At 43.4% G+C, this 24,443-nt stretch overlaps 1 protein-coding gene across 1 annotated transcript in view; it reads right to left on the bottom strand.

Moving 5' to 3' along the window:
* LOC138299178 (complement C4-B-like) overlaps window positions 1-24,443 on the bottom strand; it is a 541,079-nt gene that overhangs the window by 356,634 nt on the left and 160,002 nt on the right. The window contains exons 9-11 of the mRNA XM_069237273.1: window positions 16,285-16,417; window positions 13,408-13,523; window positions 9,270-9,440 (exon numbers count right to left, since the gene is read on the bottom strand). Coding sequence (XP_069093374.1) covers window positions 9,270-9,440; window positions 13,408-13,523; window positions 16,285-16,417 — 420 coding nt within the window. The remainder of the gene's footprint in view (window positions 1-9,269; window positions 9,441-13,407; window positions 13,524-16,284; window positions 16,418-24,443) is intronic.

The raw sequence follows: 24,443 nt of genomic DNA on the forward strand, positions 1-24,443 counted from the left end.
AACTATGAATATCGAACTAGAACAGCTTAATGACAGTTCTGGGATTTGAGCAGACATTAAGGACTAAGGGCCATATGTACGAACACATTTTCCCATAGACACAGAATGGGCATCTGGCCCTAAGAATGCAGTGTCGCATACATCGTGTTTTGACAAGTGCAGCAATCTAAAGATGCAACGGGCTCAGAAAAGAAAACACAGTGATGCAGTTCTATACGGTAGTCCACTTAAAACACGTTCGGCAATTTCAGTACAAACAAAAGTCCTGGAAAAAAGCATTTTTCTTTTGCAACAAATCAGATACATCTGTAAGGCATAAAGCAAAAACAGATGATGTACATGCTAATGTTCGTCAGAGTGCTGAGCTAGTTCAAGATACAGCACTTATTGCAAAATTGGCTATGAGTGACATGCATGCACACGATGATGAATACCATGTTAAATGTTTAGTTGGACTCTAAAACAGAGCACGCAGTGTACAAAAGAATAAAAATTAATTACCTAGTGAGACCTCGGTAAAAGGAATAACTGAAGCCGAACTCTTATCTTATCTGAAAGATTCAAGAGTTGGAGATGTTAAAACAATTTTCAAACTCTGAGACTTAGTAAACCTTAACACAAGCATACTAAAGCAGCGCCATTCCACTGCAGGTAAGTTTAAGTCGACAAAACTAAAAAAGAGAAATCTCAGAAAAACAAAAGGTTTGAAGGCATGCAGTGAAGGAAGAGATGTCCTGTTACCTTTCGAAGATGATGTAGAATTTGCATTAGTATTTGCCTGTAACAAGTCAGATTCTGACAAAATGTTGTTAGAAGACACATGATGCAGAAATCTGAAAACTTCAATAGAATGTTTGGGGATGATTGTAGAAACCAATAAGTTCCGGTATCGCTTCTTGTCCTTGTTAAAATTATACTTGATGGATCCCACATAAGCAATAGGTTTTACTGAGAAACAGCCACTACCAATATAGTGTTAGCGATTTCCCAATTACTGATGTTTAACAGTTATAAGAATTCAGTTCCTAGACATAACAGCAACAAAGAAACTCCTCTGTCCATATACATTGGTCCTTCTATCCACAGTCAAACAAGAAATCGAGAACTTATAGAAGTTCTATAAACTAGGTAGTTGTATTTCATATGATAAGGTTTTGCAAATATCTGCTGACATGAAGTAGCATTTACACACTGTATAAAAGTTAATAAGTTGTGTGTCCACCAATATTAAAATTGCAAGTACTCACTAGTGGAAGTATTGATAACATAGATCATAACCCAAGTTCCATGGCAGCTACAGACTCCTTCCATGGAACAGCAATAACTCTGACGTAACTCCCAGAACAGGAACTAGAAGGAATTGATCGTGGCATTGTGGTGATTAATCCTAATATGGCAAAGTCAAAACAGATTTTTTTAAATCTTCCAGTATTGTATACAAATGTTGACCCAGCTTCAATGACAGTACAGATTATCACATTCCATTACTATCTGTAGTAGTCGATTGCCAAAGTGATGTAATTCATTCTGCTAACACCTATGAAAATAAATGGCTTGAAAGAGTGATGCGCAATATTGAGAGTGGAAACATTTCCTCTGATGAAAGCATATCTTGGGCAGCATATCATGCATCATTGCTACCACCTATCAATAGGCCACTGTCAACTACTTGCATTGTTACTGTTATTCACAGAAAGTGCTCAATCTAAATCCATGGTCTTGCATTGCATGAAAGTCATTAAAGAGTCAGTTCACTATCTCGATCCAGGACAAACACCTATTCTTCGCCCTAGCAAAACATATTAAGTGGGATGTACCACATCTGTATATGGTGAAGATAAAGATGTTGTGATGATGGGGGGACTTCATATCGAAATTACTTTCTTTAAAGTATTAGGAGACTGACTTTCGAACAGTGGCTGGACCAGTATGTTAGTGTGAGTTGACATCACTATCATAGGAAAAGCTGATCCCATATTGAAGGTTTCTCACTTAACTTGTACACGTCATGCTCATCAAATTACTGTTGCTGTGCTGTACATATAACAGAGAAAGGCTTATCAAAGTTATCTTGAATTTAGAAAATCCCATGAAGAAAAAAGGGAGTTTTCTAACTGGATTAAGTGGAAATCGAACAAGCACCCACAGTTTGAAATTCTGGGCAATTTCTATGGATCTGCAGATACTTGCTCTTGACTTTGTTCATTAAATTAGAGATGGTAACTTTGATTTGTATGTACAAGTACTTGATCAGATGGTTCCATGGATTTGTGCTACAGACCATAGTCATTATTCATTATTCTGGATGGCTGTTTGCCCACATTAGCAACATGACGACTCTAGCCAAATGCCACCCAGACATTCACTCAGAGTTTCGTAACGGGAAGGTTTGCTGTCAATAAAAGCAACCACACATTCTCATCAATTGCTCTAGATCAAAATCATGAGCAGTAAAATGTTACCAAGAGAGCTGGAGGTGCTGTAGATCTGACGGAAAACCAGGAGCCCTCAGAAGATGGATGATATCTGGGCCAGAGATTTCCAGAGTTGTAAATGAATTTGAACAAACATTCGTGAATGCCAAAAAATACAACCTTTGCCACCATAAACAAATACCAGAGTACAAAAATCTTTTGCAAAGGATGTCAAATCTCTACTGTACACAATTGAGGAAGCTGGTAATCCGTTTAAAGAGGAGAGCGTTGATCTATTCAGTCTGGACAGCAACAAAGGTATGCCTTCTACAATTATCACGTTGGTGAAAACAGCACATGAAATAGGTAGCCTGCAATATAACTCCTATTTTCATGAGGTGTTGCAAACATGTTCAAAGCCCAAAACAGATACTATACCAAGGAACACACTTCAATTGCTCAGCACCAGCCTGTGTAGAACGTATGAGTCCAAAGACATACTATCCTAATTAAAAATGATTTGCAATCTGTTTGCTAGATTATATATTGGGTGTCAGACATGAAATTGTAATTGGGAATAATTTTTCAAGCACGAAAATCAGTCTTTTCCACCATCTATATTTGTGAATGGAAAACTCAGACAAGGACAGAAGTCGTAGCTATTGGAATGTATTGCCACCATACACACCACTGCTCCACAGGTGGATGTAAATATATTAGATGGTGCAGGTATAGAAAATATGCTATCTCCTAAGTCGTGTAAAACATTTGATGACCATGCTTCGTCAGTTTTTATACCCTGCATTAAAACTCAAGCAACGAATGTGAAATACTGGATCTTGTGTGGGATGTATTACTGGAGCACAGTGTTAGAGAAAAAAAGAGGAAGGTCTTCGTAAGCAAGTTGAATCTAACACTCCTGTACCCAAAGATTGGCAAAGTTTCCTTTAGACAAGACAAAAACAAGACAGAGTTGTTTGGTTTACTGAGTAGGCGTGTGCAACTTATTAATATTGAAGGGAAGCAAATAATTGTCACCTGTCAGGATAAAGTTGCAAGTTCCACACCAATTACGAATTTCAAAATGATATGCTCAAAGGCGAACCTCCAGTGCACAGGCGTTTGCTTTTGCAGTGGAAACTGTTATCAAGATTAAGACAGTATACAAACTCGAATTATCAGTGTTTCATATTATTATACAAATATTGTCAGGATTTAATATAGTCTTTTATTGTCTAATTACATGGTATATGTTGCAAGGATAAAAATGATGGAAATTATACGTTTACTTTAGTTAGAGTGTCCTTATTGATGGCCATTTTGGATTTATATTTATGAAGTCACAGTCTACATGCAACATGAGCATGCACGCCACGAATGACGGAAGCACCGCCAACAGGCTGGCGGTGCTTCAATCCCCATTCCGACCGCGGCGGTAAAGCCGCGGTCGGATTGCCGGGGCCGGCGGTCATCCGCCGTTTTTGCCCCGGCTGGGAGAATCCGCCAGGGGCAGCGCTGCTTGACCCCCGTACCGCCAGCCTGTTTCTGGCGGTTTTCACTGCCAGGAAGAGGCTGGCGGTAACGGGTGTCCTGGGGCCCCTGGGGGCCCCTGCACTGCCCATGCTCTGACATGGGCAGTGCAGGGGCCCCCTAACAGGGCCCCGGCCTGCTTTTCACTGTCTGCATGGCAGACAGTGAAAAGCGCGACGGGTGCAACTGCACTCGTCGCACCGCCGCAACACCGCCGGCTCCATTCGGAGCCGGCTCCTGTGTTGCGGCCTCATTCCCGCTGGGCCGGCCGGCGCTAACTTGGTTAGCGCCCGCCGGCCCAGCGGGAATGTCAGAATGGGGGCCGCGGAATTTTGGCCGCGTGGCGGCCAAATGGCGGTTTCCGCCTGGCGGGCGGCAGTAGCCGCCCGCCAGAGTTGGAATCACCCCCTATATGTCGTCATGGGCATGTTCCACTTGGGGTATTATATGATTACTATTACAATGAAGAACGTCTGTACCAACATTTAGCTTTCTATTACAAGGTGAACGATTTTCGATAGAAAACAGGCTTAGCAGCTGTACTAATAGTGATGATGGCTTGGCAGTTCGGGCTGGGCTGTTCATAAGACTGATTGCCTATGACTGAGTCTAATCTGAGGTTCAATGGTGGGTAAAATAGCGTTGCATTGGGTTGCTACCAAAGCAACTACTAGTGGTTAGACTTCTAAAAGCATCCTCCTCTCCTATCACCTTTTGTGTATTCAAAAGCGACCCTGCCTATATTATCATGATGGGAGGGCATGTCAGATACCAGTCTGTTCTCTCCATTATGCAAGGATCCTTGTAACAACTGCACACCGAGTAGGCACAGAGATAATTGCTGAGTCTATCAAATACTGGAATACATAACCATGGCAGTGGTGGCCACCACAAACTTCAAGGGAGGGCGGGAGGATCACTGGAACAAAGAAGGGAAAACAATAAATAAAAAAATAATTGAAAAAAAGTACCTGTCTGCCGCCAGCCTCCTTGCTCCTTTTCTTCCCTCGAGATGGTGTTGGTGTCCCAGAACTCCCTGGGACACCAGCACAGGCTTCCCATGCAATCCTGGCACTGCTCTCATGCTATACCTGTGCAACACAGCCGTGTTGGAGAAACCTAAGTGCGCATGTCTGTTTGGCTGACCGAAGTCAGCGGGCCAAACAGTCTTGCGCTCCTAGTGCACTCCACTCCTCTTCCCTCCCACCTCCCATGGCCCAGCCCTGCCCCTCCCTTTATACGGTGGCTGAACCAGCAGCTGAAAAGTAAAACAATACTAAACTATTGTTTTATTTTTCAGCTGCTGGCTCTTAGCCGGGTGGCGATGCTCCTTCCAAATGCCTACATTTCCAAATGTGTCTCAACACTTTTTCAACTCTAGGTCTTTACGTCAATATAAAAAAATCAACAATCTACCTTGTTAAAAAAAATACGCTATCTGACGCTATTTTGTATATCCAGTCTGAAGGGTGTATCCTTTCGAGGAGAGACTATTAGCTGTCAGTCTGAAGTGTCTCAATTTAAGAAAAACTCATCATCGTACAGCACAACCGATATTGTTTCTTCTAGCTTCAATGGCATTTTGCATATTCCTAATTTCTGATGCCAGATTTCACATTAGACCATTGCAGCACTGTCTGGAGGATCGACAGAAATTAATTCTGACGCAGTCTGCAATTCAGTCTTTCCCATGGTGAACCAAGTCAAAGACCCTCATGGCAGGGATTCCTTTCCATCAATATCTCCCATTGCAGACTTTCAGTAACAGACGCCTCTATCCAAGGATGGGTAGCTCATATTAACCATTTGCAAACTCGAGGTTTATGGTCACACAAAGACAAATCTTACCAAATCATCTTCTAAGAATTGAGAGCTGTTCACCTAGTGCTGAAATAATTTCTTTCTCCAATAAAGACGAACTCCCTGTTGATTCAGTGGACAACGCAACAACAATGTATTACCTGAACAAACAGGGTGGGAGGGGGCACACTACAGACCTCTCTCCCTTGAATCTCAGAGCATTTGGAAATGGCTCATTGTGAGGAACCTAACTATCATAGCAGTACACCTTCCAGGTGTTCAGAATGTGGAGGCAGACACACTCAGTTGTAGTATTCAAGGCAACCATGTCTGAGTCCTAAACAACTAAGTATTAGAGGACATTTTTCAAGAATGGGATTACCCCCAAATAGACTTCGCTGCAGACGCAGAAAACAAAAAAAGCCAGGATTGGGTATCGAGATTTCACCAACCAGGGTCAAAAGGGAATGCTCATTTGATCAACTGGAGAAGAAAATGTCTTTATACTTTTCCTCTAATCCCACTTATTCAAGCAGTCATGATAAAACTGCACAAATCCAAGACCAGAATGATATTGAGGGCACTGGAATGTCCTCGTTAATGGTGGTTCACAGATATTGTTCATCTTTCTGAGCGCCAACAGAAGAGTTTGCCGTGCAGGCAGGACATTCTTTACAAATTCGGAGGACAGATTCTTCACCCCAACGTACGATCATTACGATTGACTGCTTGGCTCCTGAATTGATGCAGTATGGACATAAAACCAACCACAAGACTGTACAGACATTCTGTAAGAGTCCAAGTGCCCTTCTACCAGAAAGTCCTATGATTCTAAATGGAAGTTATTCTGTCTTTGGTGTATACAAAAGAAGGTTGATCCATTCATTTGTAAAGAAGAAGCAATATTACCATACCTTCTTCATCCAGCAAGGTCTGATTTACAATTCTCCTCTATTAAGATACACCTTGCTGCTAAAACTGCCTTTAGAGTACCTCCTTCACAGACCTCATTTTTTAAAGATTCCAGTAGTTAAGGATTTTTGGACGATATTAAGAGGGTCTTTCCTCCAGTCAGATCTCCTCCCCCCCCCCAGAGGAACCTAACATTGCCTTGTCCAAATTTATGGAACTCCAATTTGTACGCATTTATAAGGCTTCTTTACAACACCTTATACGGAAAGCAGCTTTCTTAATTACAATTACTCCAACTCACAGAATGACTGAAATTAAAGCCCGCTGTGCAAATGAACCATATACAGTGTGTCACAGTAATAGAGTGGGAATGACAACCCCTCCTGGTTTTTCTCCAAAAGTAATCCCAGACTTTCACATTAATCAAACGATTTCCTTGCCTACTATTTTGCTAATCCATCTACCCCTGCTGAGATATCTCTCCATTCCCTTGATATTTCATGGGTGTTGAAGTTCAACAAAGTTAGGCAAAACCAGATACATAAGAAAACAAGATAGAGTTTTCATTAATTATGGACCAATGAGAACAGGCTTGCCTTCTGCAAAGCAGTCCATTTCATGATGGATAGTTTCTTGTATAGTTTTTGCACATTAGTTAGCAGAGTCCCTTACCTGTTAAACTGAAATCTCACTCTACTCTGGGTAAAGCGACTACTATAGCCCTTCTTAAAAATGTTCCCATTTCAGATATTTGTAAGGCTGTGTTCTGGAAGTCTATCCATACTTACTATTGTCTAGATTCAGACTCCAGGGAAGATACTAAAGCAGGACATGCATCCTTGAGGAATCTCTTTGAGTGATTGGTGAGACTGTCTCTATTTCTTGTCTGCTCTTTAGGGGATGAGCTTGATATTCAATTCAGTGCTTATGACTACTAATGGGTATTCCCTGCTGTCCACCACTGGGGAACTGACATGGTGTTCACTACATCAGGACAGGTGTCCAGGTGGCAGTCTGAGGGGGCCACTCTGGCTAATCAGCAGATGCAAGGTTTCAGTGTCCCCAGCCTGTCCTCAGATACAGATGTTACAGGGATGCCTCTAGTTCAGCTGGGCTGGATGCCCATGAGGCTGTTGGGCAGACTTTGTATTAGAGCATGACAGCTGAGTGCATAGCTTTCACTTTCCTGGAAAGGCCACAGCACCATGAGCAGGAACAACATTCTGAACCTAGGCTTCTTTTCAGATTCAGGGGAAGCAACAGTATTACATGAAGAACAGATCATGTAACAGTTTCCTTTTCTCATCTGAGCTGCAGAGCTTTAGTTGGAATCCAAGATGAATACAAACATCTTGGTATGAAGGGATGGTACAGAGCTGAAGCCCCTGGTGCCACTCCACGCTCCCTCAAAATGTGTGTCACCTTTGAAATTCATATCTGCACCCACCAGAACTACAAACAGCCTCACCTGCATTTCCTAGGGTTCCTACACTGAAGAGGGAAGAAACAAATGGTTAATGGGATGTGTATTTTGAAGTCACCCGGCCAGACATCCAAAGTTTCAGCCAGTGTGCTTTTCCATGACATAGTCTGAATGTGGAATGCAACACAGAACAGGTTCATATGTGGTGCAAGCTCAGGGAAGGTGCAGTGGCCTTATCAGTGATGCAGTGAACCCCTATCCTATACACCATGCAGTGTATTTTCACAGATGACACAATTCATACAGCACATAATTGTAAGTGCGACTACACAAAAACAAACATTCTGGGTGAAGTGAAGGACTTCAGAGATGAGTGACTGGATCCTTTTTACTTAAGGAAGTTGATGAATCCCATCCCTATGATTCAAGAAAAATAGCTTGTGCCCCACATATAAAAAACAAGAAAAAGAGCCAGCGGCCTCCAGCATTGGGTCCACTGCGAAGAAGCAATGTTCTAGGTAGAAGTAAAACAGGATGATAGATGTCTAGTGTAAAGCTTTTAATCACCCTCCAACACAAAAGCTTAATTGTGCCAACACAAGCAACCAGCAATGGGCAATCACATCCACTCTAAAACACAATTACAAACTACCCTAGCTACATGTAGAACCAATCTATACTGTAATCACGCTTTTCTTTACCAGACACTCAGTATTCTCGGGGAGACTCTGCTGGGGCAAAGAACTACCAAGAGATACTAGTGGTATTTGGAAGCAGTATAAGAGCCAGATAAAACGTTACACACAGACTCAAAATCTCCTTTTACACTCTCCGGAGATAACCCCCGAAGATAGACAAGCAAAGGATAAGATAGTTATTAAGCGTCACCTACTCAGTACCCAGTCACATGAACACAATTGTGTGAAAGTGTATTAGAGTATAGGAGAGAAGTCCTCTAATGGCTCAGTTGTCAACAGTTGATTGGTTCATGGTTCAAGAAGCACATTTGAGTTCCATTTCTGATTGTCTAGTTGCCTCATAATTAGTGTGATCCACCAAAGAGAGAAGACGAGAACTTAATTAGCATATGACTAAGGTGATGGACAGATGGGCCCTTCCTCTTAGCGCTTATTGGTTATCCACCACACCTGCACATTCTTTAATGATAAAAAAAGACATGGGACACTCACCGATATATCCAGTGTCTTAGCTGTAGTGGGTGTATTGATGAAGTGCACCAAAACTCCATTCTGATCAGATTTCTGAGTTGCTGAAGAAGGCAACTGGGCCCCATTTACTTGCACAGCCATCTTTACAGGGATCCCAGCAGCCATGGAGCCATCCGTGTGAGATACCACCGCCTATTGAATGGCACAAACATTATGAGAGATGTCATGTTGGTCAGCTGCAATAAATTGTGCCAAAATTACAGGAAACACATTGTCTTACTTCTGTTTGGCCAAAGAAGCATGCAGATTACCACAAGCATTTATAAGCACAGACCTCAGACAGAATATGCAATGCTTCAGCCAGAGATGGGGCTTATGTCTAAGACTCTCTTTAAAACCAGTTAGGTCTCTTTTTCCTTCAATAATCATCATTCATACCCCACAGGTCTACCACTGTTAAACCTTCAATTCTCACACATGGTTTGTTCAAAGTGGGAAAAGCCATGAAAGTTGGTGCTAATGGTGAAATCACTTCACTTGTAGATTTCTTGTAGATGTTGAGTGCCTCAGTCATTCCCTGCTGACACCACCTTCTATAAATCTTCAAAGCTGAAAAAGTACTAAATGTAGGAGAGATGACAGTTTGACAATGTGTAGACATCTCTGTGAAATGAATGTTGAGAGATTCAGAGGTACTTAGAGATGGTGAATTTGCATGCTGTAGGACAATTAATTTGTTGCAGAAGAGGAGAGACTGAAAAATGGACCAGCAGTCCTCAAGTAAGGGGAGGAGATGTGGACTTTGTATCAATTGAAGACAAAGCAAGTAAGATGCAGACTTGATACCATAAGTACTTGACCAACAGGATGTTTCTGGTTGTGAGGGAAAGAGGAGGACTTTATGAAAAATATGTAAGATAAGAAAACAGAAGGAGATGGCTTTAGAAATTTGGAACTCAAATGATAGCGAGCTGTAAACGTTATCCAGAGACTGCCAACCACTGAGAATGGACAGGGGAAGAGGAAGTTAGTCCTAGATCTCGAGGCACAAGATGGAGTTCCAGATAGAGTTTTCTGAGCCAAAGACCAGAACCTCTATCCTGTGGTTGTTCAATTTGAGGGAGTTTTGTTCATGCTGGTCCATTGGCAAAACTTTGACTGGACTTGCATTAGGCTGGAGTTGTAGGTCACCATAATTTAGGTATCATCTGCACAAGATATTACTGTGAATCTGAAGGATCGGATGAGAATGGCCAATGGTATCAAACAGGGCGGTGCTGAGGAAGTACTCCTATGGAACCCTGTAACAGAGAAGACCTGAAGGGTGTCAACTGCACTGCCTTGTGATGAGTTAAGAAAGAGTTGTGCCCATGGATGCCCTTTTAAGTCTGGTGTTGGCAGACTGTGTGCAAAACTGCATGAAAGGCAGTGCCGAAACAGAGAAGGATAAGTACTGTTTTGTTGCCATGTTCTAGAGCCAGTCTGAAATGTTCAGAAACGGCTAGAATGGCTGTTCTATGCAGAGGGCAGAAACCAATTAACAGTTTTGAGAAGATTGTGGGATTTAATGCAATGGGACACTTGGTGGTTAACCTTGACTATCAATATTGTGGCAGGGAATTGGAAAATGGAGATGAGTGAGATCTGCTCAATGCTTTTTGCTTGTTTTTCTCTGCAGTCACTGTAGAGAACTCTTAAACCAGGATGCGGTAACAAGGACAATATCGAGGCTCTGGGAGCTTATTTGTATATTTATTGCTGTTTTCTATTCAATGCAATAATTTAATAACATGCATACAAATATACATAGTTGTGATATATATTGTATGTGTTAAAATTAAAGTGGAACCCTTATGAAATCAGTAGAAATACACAAAACAAAATACACAGATGTAATCTGTTACTCTCACAAGAATTTGGTAATCTTCAATGAGAACAGTAATTTCCTGTAAAAACTAGTAATCCAATCTGGAAATGGTGATCTCACTGGCATGTGGTAATCACAAATGAAATACAGACATCACAAAATAATGTAGCAATCTCAATATCGTAAGGAAACCAAAACTGACTGACTGACTCACTACCCGACTGGGCTTCCTGGAGCTCATCTTACAGTTCCTGCCTTGTCTAACAGATATGACCTCAGATTTTTCTTGAAGACACAGAGACCAGATTTACAAGGCCCTTTTTTTACGCTAATGTGGCATTAAGGAGGCCACTCTCCTTCACCATATTTACAAAGTGGCGCAATGCTTGCATTGTGCCACTTTGTAAACCCTTGCGCCACACTATGCCTGTGCCGGGCGTAATGTAAGCAAGGGGGGCGTTCCTCAGCAGGGAGGCCAGTAAAAATGGTGTAGTGAAATTTACAACCTTTCACTGTCCCATTTTCACCATCATTTTTAACGCCTGCTCAGAGCAAGCGTTAAAATGTTGCAACCATTACTTTCAATGGGCCTCCCTTTACTTTACATTGCAAGATTAGCACCACAATGTATGGAGCTAATCCTGCAAAGTACCACAATGGCATCATAAATTCTGCCGCTATTGTCCTTACGTGCACCATGGTGCATCGTGCATCGTATTGTTAATACAGCGCAAACATGGTGTCATTAGTGGGGTGCAGGGAGGCGCTAGAAAAGTGGTGCATCACAGCTGATCCATCACTTTCTTGTAAATCTGCACCAGAGTGAAGCGACAGTCTGACATCCATTGGTAATGAGTTCCTGAGTTGAGGGGTTTGCTCCAAAAAAGAGTGTTCTCTGTGGCAATAGAGGGGAAATTTAGCAGTAGGCAAGTGAACCTTATTTTTGGGTTTGCAAAAATCCTCTGGGCTTAATTTAACACTGGGAGGACTGTAAACAACTTCCATGGGTACAACAGAACGCCCCAAAAACAAGTCAGCAGCTACCACCTGTGGCTCGCAGATAGTGTGTCACACGGATGGTGGTCCCCTTGAGACTGCATATGGAGGGGGGACTAAATGGCGTGTGGGTTCTTCCCACTGCATGTACATAAAGGGTGTCTGTGAAAGGCACCAGATCTGCAGTCTGAGGGGTTGTTGGGGTTAGGGAACCCACAAACTCTGTAAAACCCCCAAAATTAGCTGGAACATTTAGCACAACAGAAAAAAATGACTGCACAGCCACTATGCTGGTCTTGGACTTTCGTTACTAAAACAAAAATGTTAAAGGAAACAGCAACATTCAACTATCTGACAAAGGTAGCTACTGCAAGGCCAATTCTCAGAGGGGATTTTTTTTTATCCCAAATGAAATGTGAAAAGGTGAGACTGTGGAAGTGTTAAACAGTGCCGAGGGGAGTTTAGAACTCCTATTCACTCAAATACTCCAGCATTTTAACAGCTTAAAAGTTCTGTTGCATACAACCAGATGCCACCGACACTACTGAAACTGTTTGAGGTCTAAGGAGGTTTAAACTAATTTGCTTGCCACTTTTAATTGAACGTTTTTCTAACTATACACAGCCCTTTTATTCCAACAAACCTCAAAAGTACACACTGGACAAAGTAACATAAAGTTGCCCCAGGGAGATTCAGTGCTTATGATTATTGATGAGGATACCCTGGAAGACAATAAATGTAACCATCCCGCCAACTTGCCAAGGTCGGACTTATAGTTTGCCAATGCTTGCAGTCTTAGCGGAGGGAAGCAGTAGCCTCATCTGCCAGGGTCCCACCAATTACATGATGGAGCAGAGGCAGAGATACTGCCAATCAAATGGCAATACCCAGGCCTACACGGGTAGCGGCCCTTTAAACTCTCATGGTATCAAAAGAGGTTGATGGACTTTCCGGCCTGACCTAAAGTATAGGTACATTTTTACATTCAATTCTTATTTTCTACCATGCTCTAACACAAGAAAATAGCAAGTGCTCTGTGCCATCTTGAACAACGTCCTCACCTACCGAAGTACCACTATAGTGGTCCCAGGATAGCAGATGTGTAGGGCGGTTTTCTTGCCTTTATTTATTTACAGTATGTGTGAATTCCTTTATCTATTGTTTTTCCATGATGAAGTAAGACTAATTATCCCATAATGCATAATGCTGTGTTCAGGCATCGTATTTACCCTCTGACGCCCAGCCTCATTGCTCCCAGAAGGAGGAAAGTACTTGTCTAACTCGTGCCATACTTACCTGCACCTTAAAAGACGTCCCCGGAACAAAGTACCGCTCAGTCTTTGAAAGGTCCACCACGTAAGGAGATGTCACAAATTTCACAGTGCTCAGTTCCTGGTCCTCGAGGGCTCCATCTGTAGAGTGAAACAAGGGGTCCAAACTGTAAACACAGCATTTAACCTTCTAAATTCTACCATGACTTACAGATACAGCAAAGCTTAGATGCTCCTAGTTTTAACAGCTGTCTGTGTCCTCAACTGCCCCGCCAGGTGCTGAGGAGTGGGTGCACCATTTAGGAGGCTCTACTTATCGTAGGTTTCTTGTGTTCTTGCATCTGATGTACCAAAGGTCCATTATGTGTCAATGGGGAAATGCGTTAATACACAAGGGCCTTGGTGAGGTGGCTTTAGTAAGTAGAATGGGTGAGTGGGTTAATTGAATGCTCGTGACTGCAGCATGCAGTGACCTGCAGACTAGAAGATGGAATACCAGCAGGGCCATCTCAGACTTCCATCCTTTAGGGGTAGTTAAATTGTGTAACAGTAGTACATCAACCACTCGCCCGTGCTCTTTCAGATGCCACTGTACATCGGCTGCTGACTCATTCAAAGAAAACATATTGCTTCTTGCTAATGGCACACTCGGTCCTTTCTTTAGGGATTTCTCTTCTTGAATCATTTAAACCACCACACCAACCATCACCTTATCTTCACACCTGTTCGCCGATCATTTACGAATCAATATATAATTAATGCCAATGCTTAACCTAGGGAACCCCATGGATCTTATACTGGTTTCCATTACAATATCCTATTCTTTAGTATTGTTGACCCCTCTCTGTCTGATAGAGGTATCATTCACGTTCTGCTGATATCCTTCCATCGCACCTCATTCCTAAGCCAAATACACAACAACCCCATCCCTCTTCAAAACACTTTTGATTGATTAAAATAATAATATCCTGAAACGTGCCTCCGACTCACAAAATATATTCCAGGCACATTCTCTTCTACAACCTCACATTCACCGCCTTGGATGTCACATACATTGACATACTGTCAAGGTAAGCATAGATAGGGAGTATACATTTACTATTCCTAACTCCACATCTACTTACCTGGATGATAAATTGGTGGGCAGTATTGTGGTGGATTTATAAACATCGATATTGTGGTAAATTCCTTGCCTTCTACCTCCTAACACAGGTGTCTGGAAATCCAAGTTATGCACATATGCCTAGCTTTCAGTAGGTGTCAGTCAAGGCTCAGTCCTTTGCTCTCTTCCTTCCTATACCACCTTCTTTGGGGACGTTATCTTCTCATTTGTGTTCTCACTCAATTCTGCACGCAGAACACTGCATCACAATGCATTAACCATTCATAACCCAGCTACCTCCCCTATTACTCATTGACTTTATACTTGTCTTTGATCCAATACAGTGCTCCGCTGCCTTCTGGCTAGGTTTGCACTATACAAATACTATATACATTTAACATAGAATACTATATGAATTCATACATACAACACCAACATTTTTTTCTAATGTCCTCCTATATTTTTCTAATTTCTTCCTTTCTTACCCCCTTTCAGACCTATGTATTTAACTGTCTCACTATCATCTGTCACTGGATGGATTCACAGTCCCTCATGTGAAACTCCTTTAAAACTGAGTTCCTGTATTTTCCCTCCTCATCAGCACTTCTCAAAACAAAAGAGTTCTTCATAACTAATACAACAACCACAGAATAATATCAAGTTTTAAGTTTAAGTGCACACAAGATTCACCCACATATCCCACTCAACATGGCTAGAACATTCATCAAGTCACCTGTACACGGCTGCAATACAGGGCGCCAACAGTCTAACAGTGGACCTTCTACCCTCTCCACAAGGTATCTTCTACAATCTTCTCTATGTACACTTCCACCTCATCATATCGTTGCCAAGCTGGATGGATTTCTGTTGAAAAACACAGCTATATATCTGTTATTACCACATGTGTACAAAGCAGTAAGTGCAATGTCCACAAACCTCTCTGACATCCTATACCACTACACTTCAACCTGATGTCCTAAATCTGCACACCTGAGTGTGTTAGTTGCACTAGGTAGTCCTTGAACTCCTTGAGGTTCTGTGCGTTTTATTTACCTTAAAGATCCTGTTCACCAGAACTCACTCTCACCAGTCATTCTGGCAATATTTTTCACCCAGTATTTTTCACCCAGACTCGGGAAAAATATTAAAATAGAATCCCTTGCCACTAGAATTCAATGAGAAAGTACTACCCTGCTCATAAACAACTGCAAATTTCTTTATTGATTGCTTATATTTCTCAGATAGTTGGCGCAAATATTAGACATCAGAACTGATCATTTTGGCTCAATGTTAACCATCTCCCCCCCCCATGCATTGATACTGTTTATGTGCAATCTGTTTCTTGCCATACAGATGAATTAAATAGCTAAACAGCAGGAATACAAAGGTTCCCTCAAGACATGCTTTAGGATGAAGTATTGGCTGGGGGTTGTCATTTTGTGCCATGTTATGCCATGGAGTTCTTCAGGTCAGACTTGAGGTGTATCAGCAGAACTGTGCTGATGTCCATGTTGTATGTTGGTCCAGGCGGTTCTGTGTGTCAGGGTTTAGATGCACTGGCAGTGCTCAAATAGCAGTGACCCTGCAGGTCACGAGTGAGTTCTATCAGCAGAGATTAGTGTGGGAAAAGTACCTACAAATTAGTGGTCCTGCAAATCAGTACACAGGGGCACAGATACAGCACTAAGCAGGTCTTGGTACTGGAATAGCATCCAAAAGAGTTTTGAGTATAAGGGGAGGTATAATTAAAGTTAGTGCATTATGGTACTGGTAGTTGAATGGCCCAACACCCCCACTCACTTGCAGTCTCCAGCACTGTCACAGAAATGTACAGGTGCCTCCCCTCCAGATCTGCTAGGGATAAGTTGAAACTTTGACAACTGCTTGAAATGTTTTCACTTGTCAAACTGACCTTAGCTTTCCCCTCCTCCAGCTGTCGGTAGAGAAAGACAAAGAGAGAAGTAATTAAGCAAAAATCATTGATAACTTGCTGATCACTATGATAGGTATATAGATATCTAATTCATACACTATATAAATAAAAGAGATTATACAATACAATACCCAATACACTGAGGACCTCATTACGACCACGGTGGTCTGAGGCAAGGTGGTTTCAAACTACCTATAAGGCCCTAGTACATAATAGGGCAGGGACATTTAGAGGCCCATTAGATTTCCTGCACTGGAGGGTGCACTGATGTGTTGCCTGTGCACTGATGTGTGCCTGCTGTCATTTCTTTGAAAAGTAAAATGTGTGCAAAATCAACTTTGGAATTAAAGGTACTTCCATAGTGATAATCTACCTTATTTGTACATATACCTCACCACTAAGGTCTTCCTTAGGTGTCCCAGGGGTGGGGTGCCATGTAACTGTAAGCAGAGGCATTATAAAAGGTGTTTTATGTGCCCTAATTGTAGATACTTAGCTCCATATGCTAACCTGGGAATATTTCATAGAAGCATAAGTATTGCTAGGAAGGAGCTAAACGTATCATGAAAGGGCTCAAAAGATTGGTAATGAAAAATCCAACAACTTGCCACTGTTGATTTTATCATAACTAATACAGAAACAATGCTATAGGACTGTCTTTTCTGTAAGCCAAAATACAGCCTTCTAGTGGCCTCTTGTTATTGTTCAGTCTTAACAGGATTAGCCAGGCTGCTTTGATGAGTTGATACGTGGCCTGCACTGAGCAAAGGTTATCTGATGGGGGGAGTGCTGCAGCTGCAAAGGCCAGGCTAGGAAGGGGGCTGGGTAAATCAAGCTGGGCTTCAAAGGAAGCAGGCCAGAAAAGAATGCCAGCCAGGCCTGCCATCTCACCCTGCACCCCACAGATAGATAGCAGGCCCAGGAAAGGAATTTGCAGATGGTCTGGAGGGGGAGTGTTCATGGAAATGGTTTACCCAGGTTTTGCTCCTCTAGAGAGAAAACGTCGATCTTGGAATTTTAAAGTACAGTGCTTATGGGATAAGAAAAGTCCACATTTTGGAGGAAGCTGTCATGCTTTTGTTATGTTATTGACATTTGATATAGCGCACAACACCCCACCTCCCGAAGGGATATCTCGGCACTGGGGCGCTGTTCAGGGAGAGAGAACTAAGGATACTAAGAAAGAAAGTAGCTAAAAAAGCCAGGTTTTAAGGGGCTTTGTAAAATGCAACAGATCTGGGATGGACCGAATGTGCAGGGAGAGTTTGTTCCAGTGGTGCGGGCTGAGGTAATCTGCAAATTTAGACGTTCGGACCCTTCGGGGGCAAGCTGGTCATTAGATTTCTAGCCACGTAGTGAGGCACAAGCTTTTGCCAGAAATAGGCAGGGCCAACTCGAGAATAGGACTTGAACACGAAGCATAGAAGTTAAAAATGCCCTGTTTTTTGATGGGGAGCCAGTGGAGAGACCTTAGAGTGGGTTCAGTTGGGTATGGGGGGAAGATTGCAGACCAAACGGGCTGCGGTGTTCTGCACCACCTGCAGCTTGGATATGAGCGGTTCGTTTGCAGCTACCAGGAGGGAGTTACCATAGTCCAGCTGATTAACTACCAATGCCTGCATAAGGGTCTTTCCAGTATAGAGTGGTAACCACTGAAACACCTTTTTAACATTCGCAAAAGACCAAAACTGGAACTACAGGTAGAGGCAACCTGCTCTTTCATAGATAGGCGGTGGTCGATAAGAATGCTGAAGTTCTTAACCACTGCTTTAGGTTGAGGGGGGGTGCCTAGTTCTGGAGGCCACCAGTCGTCTGACCAGCAGTTCCGGGCTTTCCCGGATAACACTATCTCTGTATTACTGCCATTGACCTGTATGCAATTATGTGCTATCCAAAATGCAATTTTCTGCATACATATCTTGAATTTGGGCTTGATGGAATCTGGATTAGGACCCATAGAGATGATCAATTGAGTGTCATCTGCATACAATGTCAAATCAAGGCCACAGGATCTGACAACCTGAGCCAAAGTTGCAACATAGATATTAAACAGAGTAGGGCTCAGTGCAGAGCCCTGAGGTTCTCCTTTGTCTACAGGCATACTTTGTGATTTATAAGGGCCGAGGTTGATTGTCTGCATCTGATTACTCAAAAAGCTTTGGAACCAAGCCTGGGCTTTACCCTTGAAACCAATCTCTGTGAGTCTATGAATCACGATGGAATGAGAGATAGTGTCAAAAGCAGCCAACAGATCTAAAAGCACTAGCGTGGCCGGACAACCGTTGTCTAAGGAAAGTCGAATGTTGTCTAGAACTGCCAGTAAAGTTGTCTCAGTACTATGGGCAGCTATGAAGACTGAGACAAGTCTAATATATTATTACTTTCTAAATAACAAGAACGTTGTTGATTAACTAGGCATTCCAACATTTGTTAAGAAACGGAAGGAAAGATAATGGCCGATAGTTAGCGGGATTTGATAAATCTAAGTGGAATTTTTTCAAGACGGGCACGACTAGTGCTTCTTTCCAAATTTGTGGAACTTCCCCTTTGCTTAAGGCAAGGCTAAACAATGATGTGATCTTTGCAAGCAAAGAGACGGTGAGTATTGTCATAATATGAGGGGAGACTAGGTGAAGAGGAGACCCTGATTTAACTCTGATCATGGCCTCAGAGGCAATTTGACAAAGTAATTGGTTTGAAGCCGTCCAAGGGGGCAAACGGGCTGTGCAAGGGAGAAAGGTAATCAGAAATCTGACTGATTGCTGGAAAAAGAGCTAAATTATTGTAAATGTACTTTATTTTATCCTCATAAAAGTTTGCCATGGAGTCACACAGTTGTTGAGATGCTGGAATAGATGGAGAGCAAGAGGCGGGCTTCAGGAATTCATTTATGACTTTGAATAGTGTCTTTGATGAGTTGCCTGCACTATCGATACAATTTATAAGGTGAATTTACTTAAGATGTTTATGATATTTATTGAAGGTTATCTTGTAGTTTATTTCATCTGATGCCAGTTTGGAATTTCACCAACTTCTTTTGAATTCCCTGCAGGCTTGTTTCTCTTGCCTCAGTTCGTCTGTAAGCCATGGAGCCTGGGGCCTACTGGAAGTGGCACGTGCAGAATTTAAAGGTGCTACAATGTCTAAGGTATAAATTACAGAATCACAGAAATTAATTAGACAGCACGCCATTAACATCTGAGAGGTTTTTGGTGTAGTGAGTTGAAAAAGTAGAACCAGAGGAGGAGGCTGCGATATCTCTCCATGGTCTAATTTGTTTTAAGCCAGGACCTAGTGTTCTGCCATGGACTTAATGTATGGGAAGCTGAAAACTAAGCATTGAGTGGTCTGACCTGATCAACGGGGAGGGAGAGTCCTTCTGAAGATCCCCCACATTAGTAAAAATGAGATCCAGTGTACGGCCCTCGGTGTGTGTGTAGGGTCTACTATAATCTGAAATAACCCTAGGGTTTCAAGGTCTGATAGTAGTAATAGAGTTTCAGGATCAGAGCTTAAAAATCCCCTACTAGAAGAAATGTATTAGCGGCAAGTATGTGGGGAGCACCCTGCACATCATTGGACAGGGGGGCCCCCTGCTTGTCCTCCAAGCCTTTTAAAGATTTGGCCAGGTACATTGCGGGAAGTGTAGTCCTAAACTTCCAAGGACCATCTCAGAGCTTCTCAAACCTTGGATTTGGGTTTTGGGCATGCTGAACCATCAAGAGGAACTTCAGGAAGAAGGTCCAGGAATTTGGAGACGTTTGGAACAACTTTTGCAAAAGCTCCATAAGTGGGCTGACCTGACCTTCGTGAGTCAAGCCGACAACTTTCATTCGCGACCTGGTCTGAATTTCACGGTTGTATGATGGAAGCACACATGCCTAAAGCACGCATGCCATAACAACGCAGTCTTAAGAACGACCGCGTCTTTACCACGCATGCCTTTACCACGCATGTCTTTACAACCAATTCAGTTGTAAAAGCATATATGGCAAAGGAAGATGTGAGGTAAATTCCTCCTCTGCCCTTGGCCCTAACACCCCATCCCAGCCCTTAAAATTGCTGCTTCCCCCTCACCCTAAGCCCTTAACTCCCCTAGCCCTGAGCCCTAAAACGGATCCCATGCTGCCCCTGAAACTACCCTGACCACCCTCCTAATGCCTAAAACCTTTCCCCCTACTTAAAAGTACTTTGACCCCAGCCCCCCTGCCTTCACCCCTAAAACTGTGCCAATTCCTGCAAACTGCCCCTTCCCCCAAGCCGTGAACCTAAGTTCCTACTGTAACCCTTACAACTACCCTATTCCTCCCCCGCCCTGAGCCCTAAAACCCTACCCGAAAAAACTAAACAGACCACCCGTCCAAAAAAATAACACATCCTCCCCCACTGCCCTGAGCCCTAAAACTGCTGCCACCCCTAAAAAGTCCCTCTCCCCAAACCTGGTCCCAGCCACTAAAAACCTGCTACCTGCCTATTAAAAAAAAAAACGACCTCCCCTCCACCCTAAGCCCTAAAAATATCCCACCCCTAAAAACTACCCACCACACAAACCCAGCCCCAGCCCCACTTACCTCTCCTATTACTTCCTCTTCCTGCTCTTGGAACAGCTAGACTGCGCTGTCTGCCTTAACCATGCACATCAGTTGTTAAGGCACCTGCGCGGTTAAGGCAAGTGTGGTTTACCTTGCTGGGAAACGGCATGCGTGGCTCAGCCCGTGTTGTTAAGGCCATTTCCAGAATTTCACATTTGTCTTCCTGAAAGGTCTGGAGCTCCAGACTTCCAGGATTTGACAAGGGCCTCAAGCAGTCTGACAATGCTGTATAGAAATCGGATTGCTGGGGAGGACTGCACAACATCGAGAGAGAAAAGTTCCAGAAAAGGTTTTAAGTGCAAAGGTAAAATTTGGACCGAGGCCTCCAGGTCAGTGTATCTGAGCAGGGCTCCATAGTGGTCAGCCTCAAACTTTGACTTTGCCCCGGTCACGCGCGACCAGGTGTCGCCGGTTGGCACTATTGATTTCTAAGCACTAGAAAGCAAATTTTTTATTTAATCTTTAAAAATTCATAACTCCATTTACATATATCGAATTTTTGTCATTTTGGTGCCATTTTAAGGATAGAAATGTTTCCTATTTTTATAAATTGGTGTGGGATTCGTACTTCGTATTACTTATTTACTGTATTGGTGTATTTAAAGGCTTTACATGCCTGTCTCCTAAGTTAAGGCTGCCCTCTCGTTGCCAAGCTACCAGGGGTTGAGCCAGGGGCTGATGTTTCGGAGGCCTTGACTGGACCTAACATTGTATTGGGGGCATTATTGCAAAGGGTAGGTGTATACTAATAACCAGCCTATAACAGTGTCTTTCAAGGGGTGAGGTGGAGCAAAGAATTCAAGAAGGGTGATGGATTGTCTACCATATAAATATTTCATCTTGTTTGGCAGGAATCGGGCAACACTAGTTTGTCTGGAAAAAAAGGTGGTGTACGGTTGATGCATGAATGTTGCTTGTAGCTCACTCAAACAGCAAGCTGAAGTTATCACTGTGAAAAAGTCTATTTTGAGAGTGAACAGATGCAAAGGACAGCTATGCATCTGCTGATTTGAGGTACACATAAAAAACAGGAGAATCAAATTAAGGCCCTCATTATGAACATGGCGGTTCAGACCGCCATGCCGGCGGAGGTGGAAATTACCGCCACCAGCATGGTGGTCTGGACCACTATATTATGAACAAGGGAGGACCGCCACAGGCGGCCCTCCGCCACCGCCAGGCTACCGCCAACAGGCAGCCTGACAATGGCGGATTTCTTTATCTGACAGGATAAAGAACCATTGTTCCTCCAGCCTTTCCCACCAGGGAAAGGCTGGCAGAAAGGGTGCTCTGGGGCCCCCATGCACAGCCCCGTTGCGCAGGTCACTGCCCAATTTACAGGCAGTGATTTGCGTGATGGGTGCTGCTGCACCCGCCGCACTAAGGCATTGACGAAGGCTCCATGTGGAGCCGTCGGCAATGTCCAGGCCCAGCATTCCACTGGGGGCTCAAGGGGGCTGGCGGTCTATGTTTAGACCGCCAGCATTAACACGGCGGGGAATCCCGCCGTGTTCATAATGAGCCCCTAAGTTCACACCGCAGCACCACTAAAGGCTATGTGGGAACATATGAACCAGATCTTTAAGAAAATGAATCACAGGGGATTGGTCTGGAAATTGCTAAAAGACAGCACAAAAAAAAAACATACAACACCTTTGCTTGTAATGAAACTGTATGACGGGATGCATAGCATGCCATAAACTTATCCCAGTGTCCAGCATAAACCGATTTCGTAAATGGATGCCTGGCCACTAGGATGACATCCACCACTTTGGGAGAAAGATTAAAAGCATTCAGCTGTTGCCGCTCAGTCTCCACTCATGGAGGTGTAGATTGTGTGGGCCTAGATATAGATAGGTCCATGCTCTGCTGCTATGACAGGAGGAGGAGATCCTCCCAAACTAGCCAGATGATTAGAGGACGGGCCCAAATATTTCTGATACCATACTCCAATCCCAGTCTAGAGCCACTGGGATGATCTGTGCCCAGTTGTTCATTATCTTCAGAATTCTGGGCTGGAGAGGCCGAGCCGAGAAGGAGTACATGAGTTCCATGCTCCACTTTGGGTGGAATGTGTCTCAGAGAGACAGACTTTTTGGGTACTCAAGCATGTAAAAGTGTTGATGCTGTGTGTTCTCCATGGCAGCAAATAGACTGAGTCAGAATTTTCACCATTGCCAGAAAACACTCTGCTCTACCTCTTGGTGTAGCAGTCATTCATGATCCGCTAGGCGTTGGAGGTGTTCAAACGCTGGCGTTTGTCTACCTAGCCTTTAAAGATCCTGCCACGTGGTTCACGACCAGGGAAATGTCCTCCCGACTCAGCTAGCTCCATAGACGATGGGACCCCAATCCATCCTCCTTCTTGTAGTACCATTCGGCGGTAGTGTTGTCTATGAAAGCATGAACCAGTCTCCCTTTAATGGATGGTAGGAAGGCCTTCAACGGCAAGCAAATGGCCGGTAACTGCAATAAATTCAGAGGTGAGTCTCCAACGAAGACCAGAGTTCTCCGATTTCCACCTCTCCTAGATGACCTCTCCAACCCAAAATCAATGCATCCGTTGCCACTGTCAGCTTCTGGGTAGGGTAGGGAGAGGGGTCTGCCCCGATCCAGTTATTGTCAAGCAGCCACCACCGAAGATCTTTTGCTGTCTCCTTTGAAATCTGAATGGAATCAGACAGGTTTCCGTGTAGCTTAGCCCACAGAGACTTTAGATCCCACAGCACAGCCCGCATCTGCGCATCAGGCATAGTCGACAAGTGGGATGCGGAAGGCCACGTCTCAGAGCCACTCTCACTGAGACCTAAGATTGTGACTGAAATATCGGGATCACAGACTGAATGTCTTGGACTTGTTGGGATAGAGGGAATGCTTGAACCTCCACTGTATCCAGGATGGCACCAAAGAATGAGAGTCACTGGATTCAGGTGTGATACAGGCACGTTGATTGAGAACCCCAAAAATTTTAGTAGGTTTGCAGTCGTCTGGAAGTGGTCTATGACTGATCATGGCAAGCCCATCTTCAATAGCCAGTCATCAAGGTGGGGGGAAGACTGGTATTCTCAATTTCTGAAGATGTGCAATGGCCACTGCCATCACATTAATGAACACCCGGGGAGCAGTGGAAAAGCTGAAGGGGAGTACAGAAAATTGAAAACGGTGGCATGACAGCTAATGTCTGGGGGACTGGAGAACAGGAATGTGAAAATAGGCATCCTGCATGTCTAGCGCTACCATCCAGTCTCCTGATCCAGGGCAGACAGACCTTGGGCCAACATGAGAATCCAGAATTTGTTCTTTTTCAGGAAGAAATTGTGTATGTGAAGATCTAGAATAGGACAAAGGCCTCCGTCCTTTTTTGGCAGCAGGAAATAACACGTAGTCTCTATTTCTGATGCCAGGACCCTCTCTATACTCTGTTCAAAATAGCC

Source organism: Pleurodeles waltl, chromosome 6 (genome assembly GCF_031143425.1).
Source record: "Pleurodeles waltl isolate 20211129_DDA chromosome 6, aPleWal1.hap1.20221129, whole genome shotgun sequence".
In the NCBI taxonomy this organism is placed as follows: Eukaryota; Metazoa; Chordata; class Amphibia; order Caudata; family Salamandridae; genus Pleurodeles; species Pleurodeles waltl.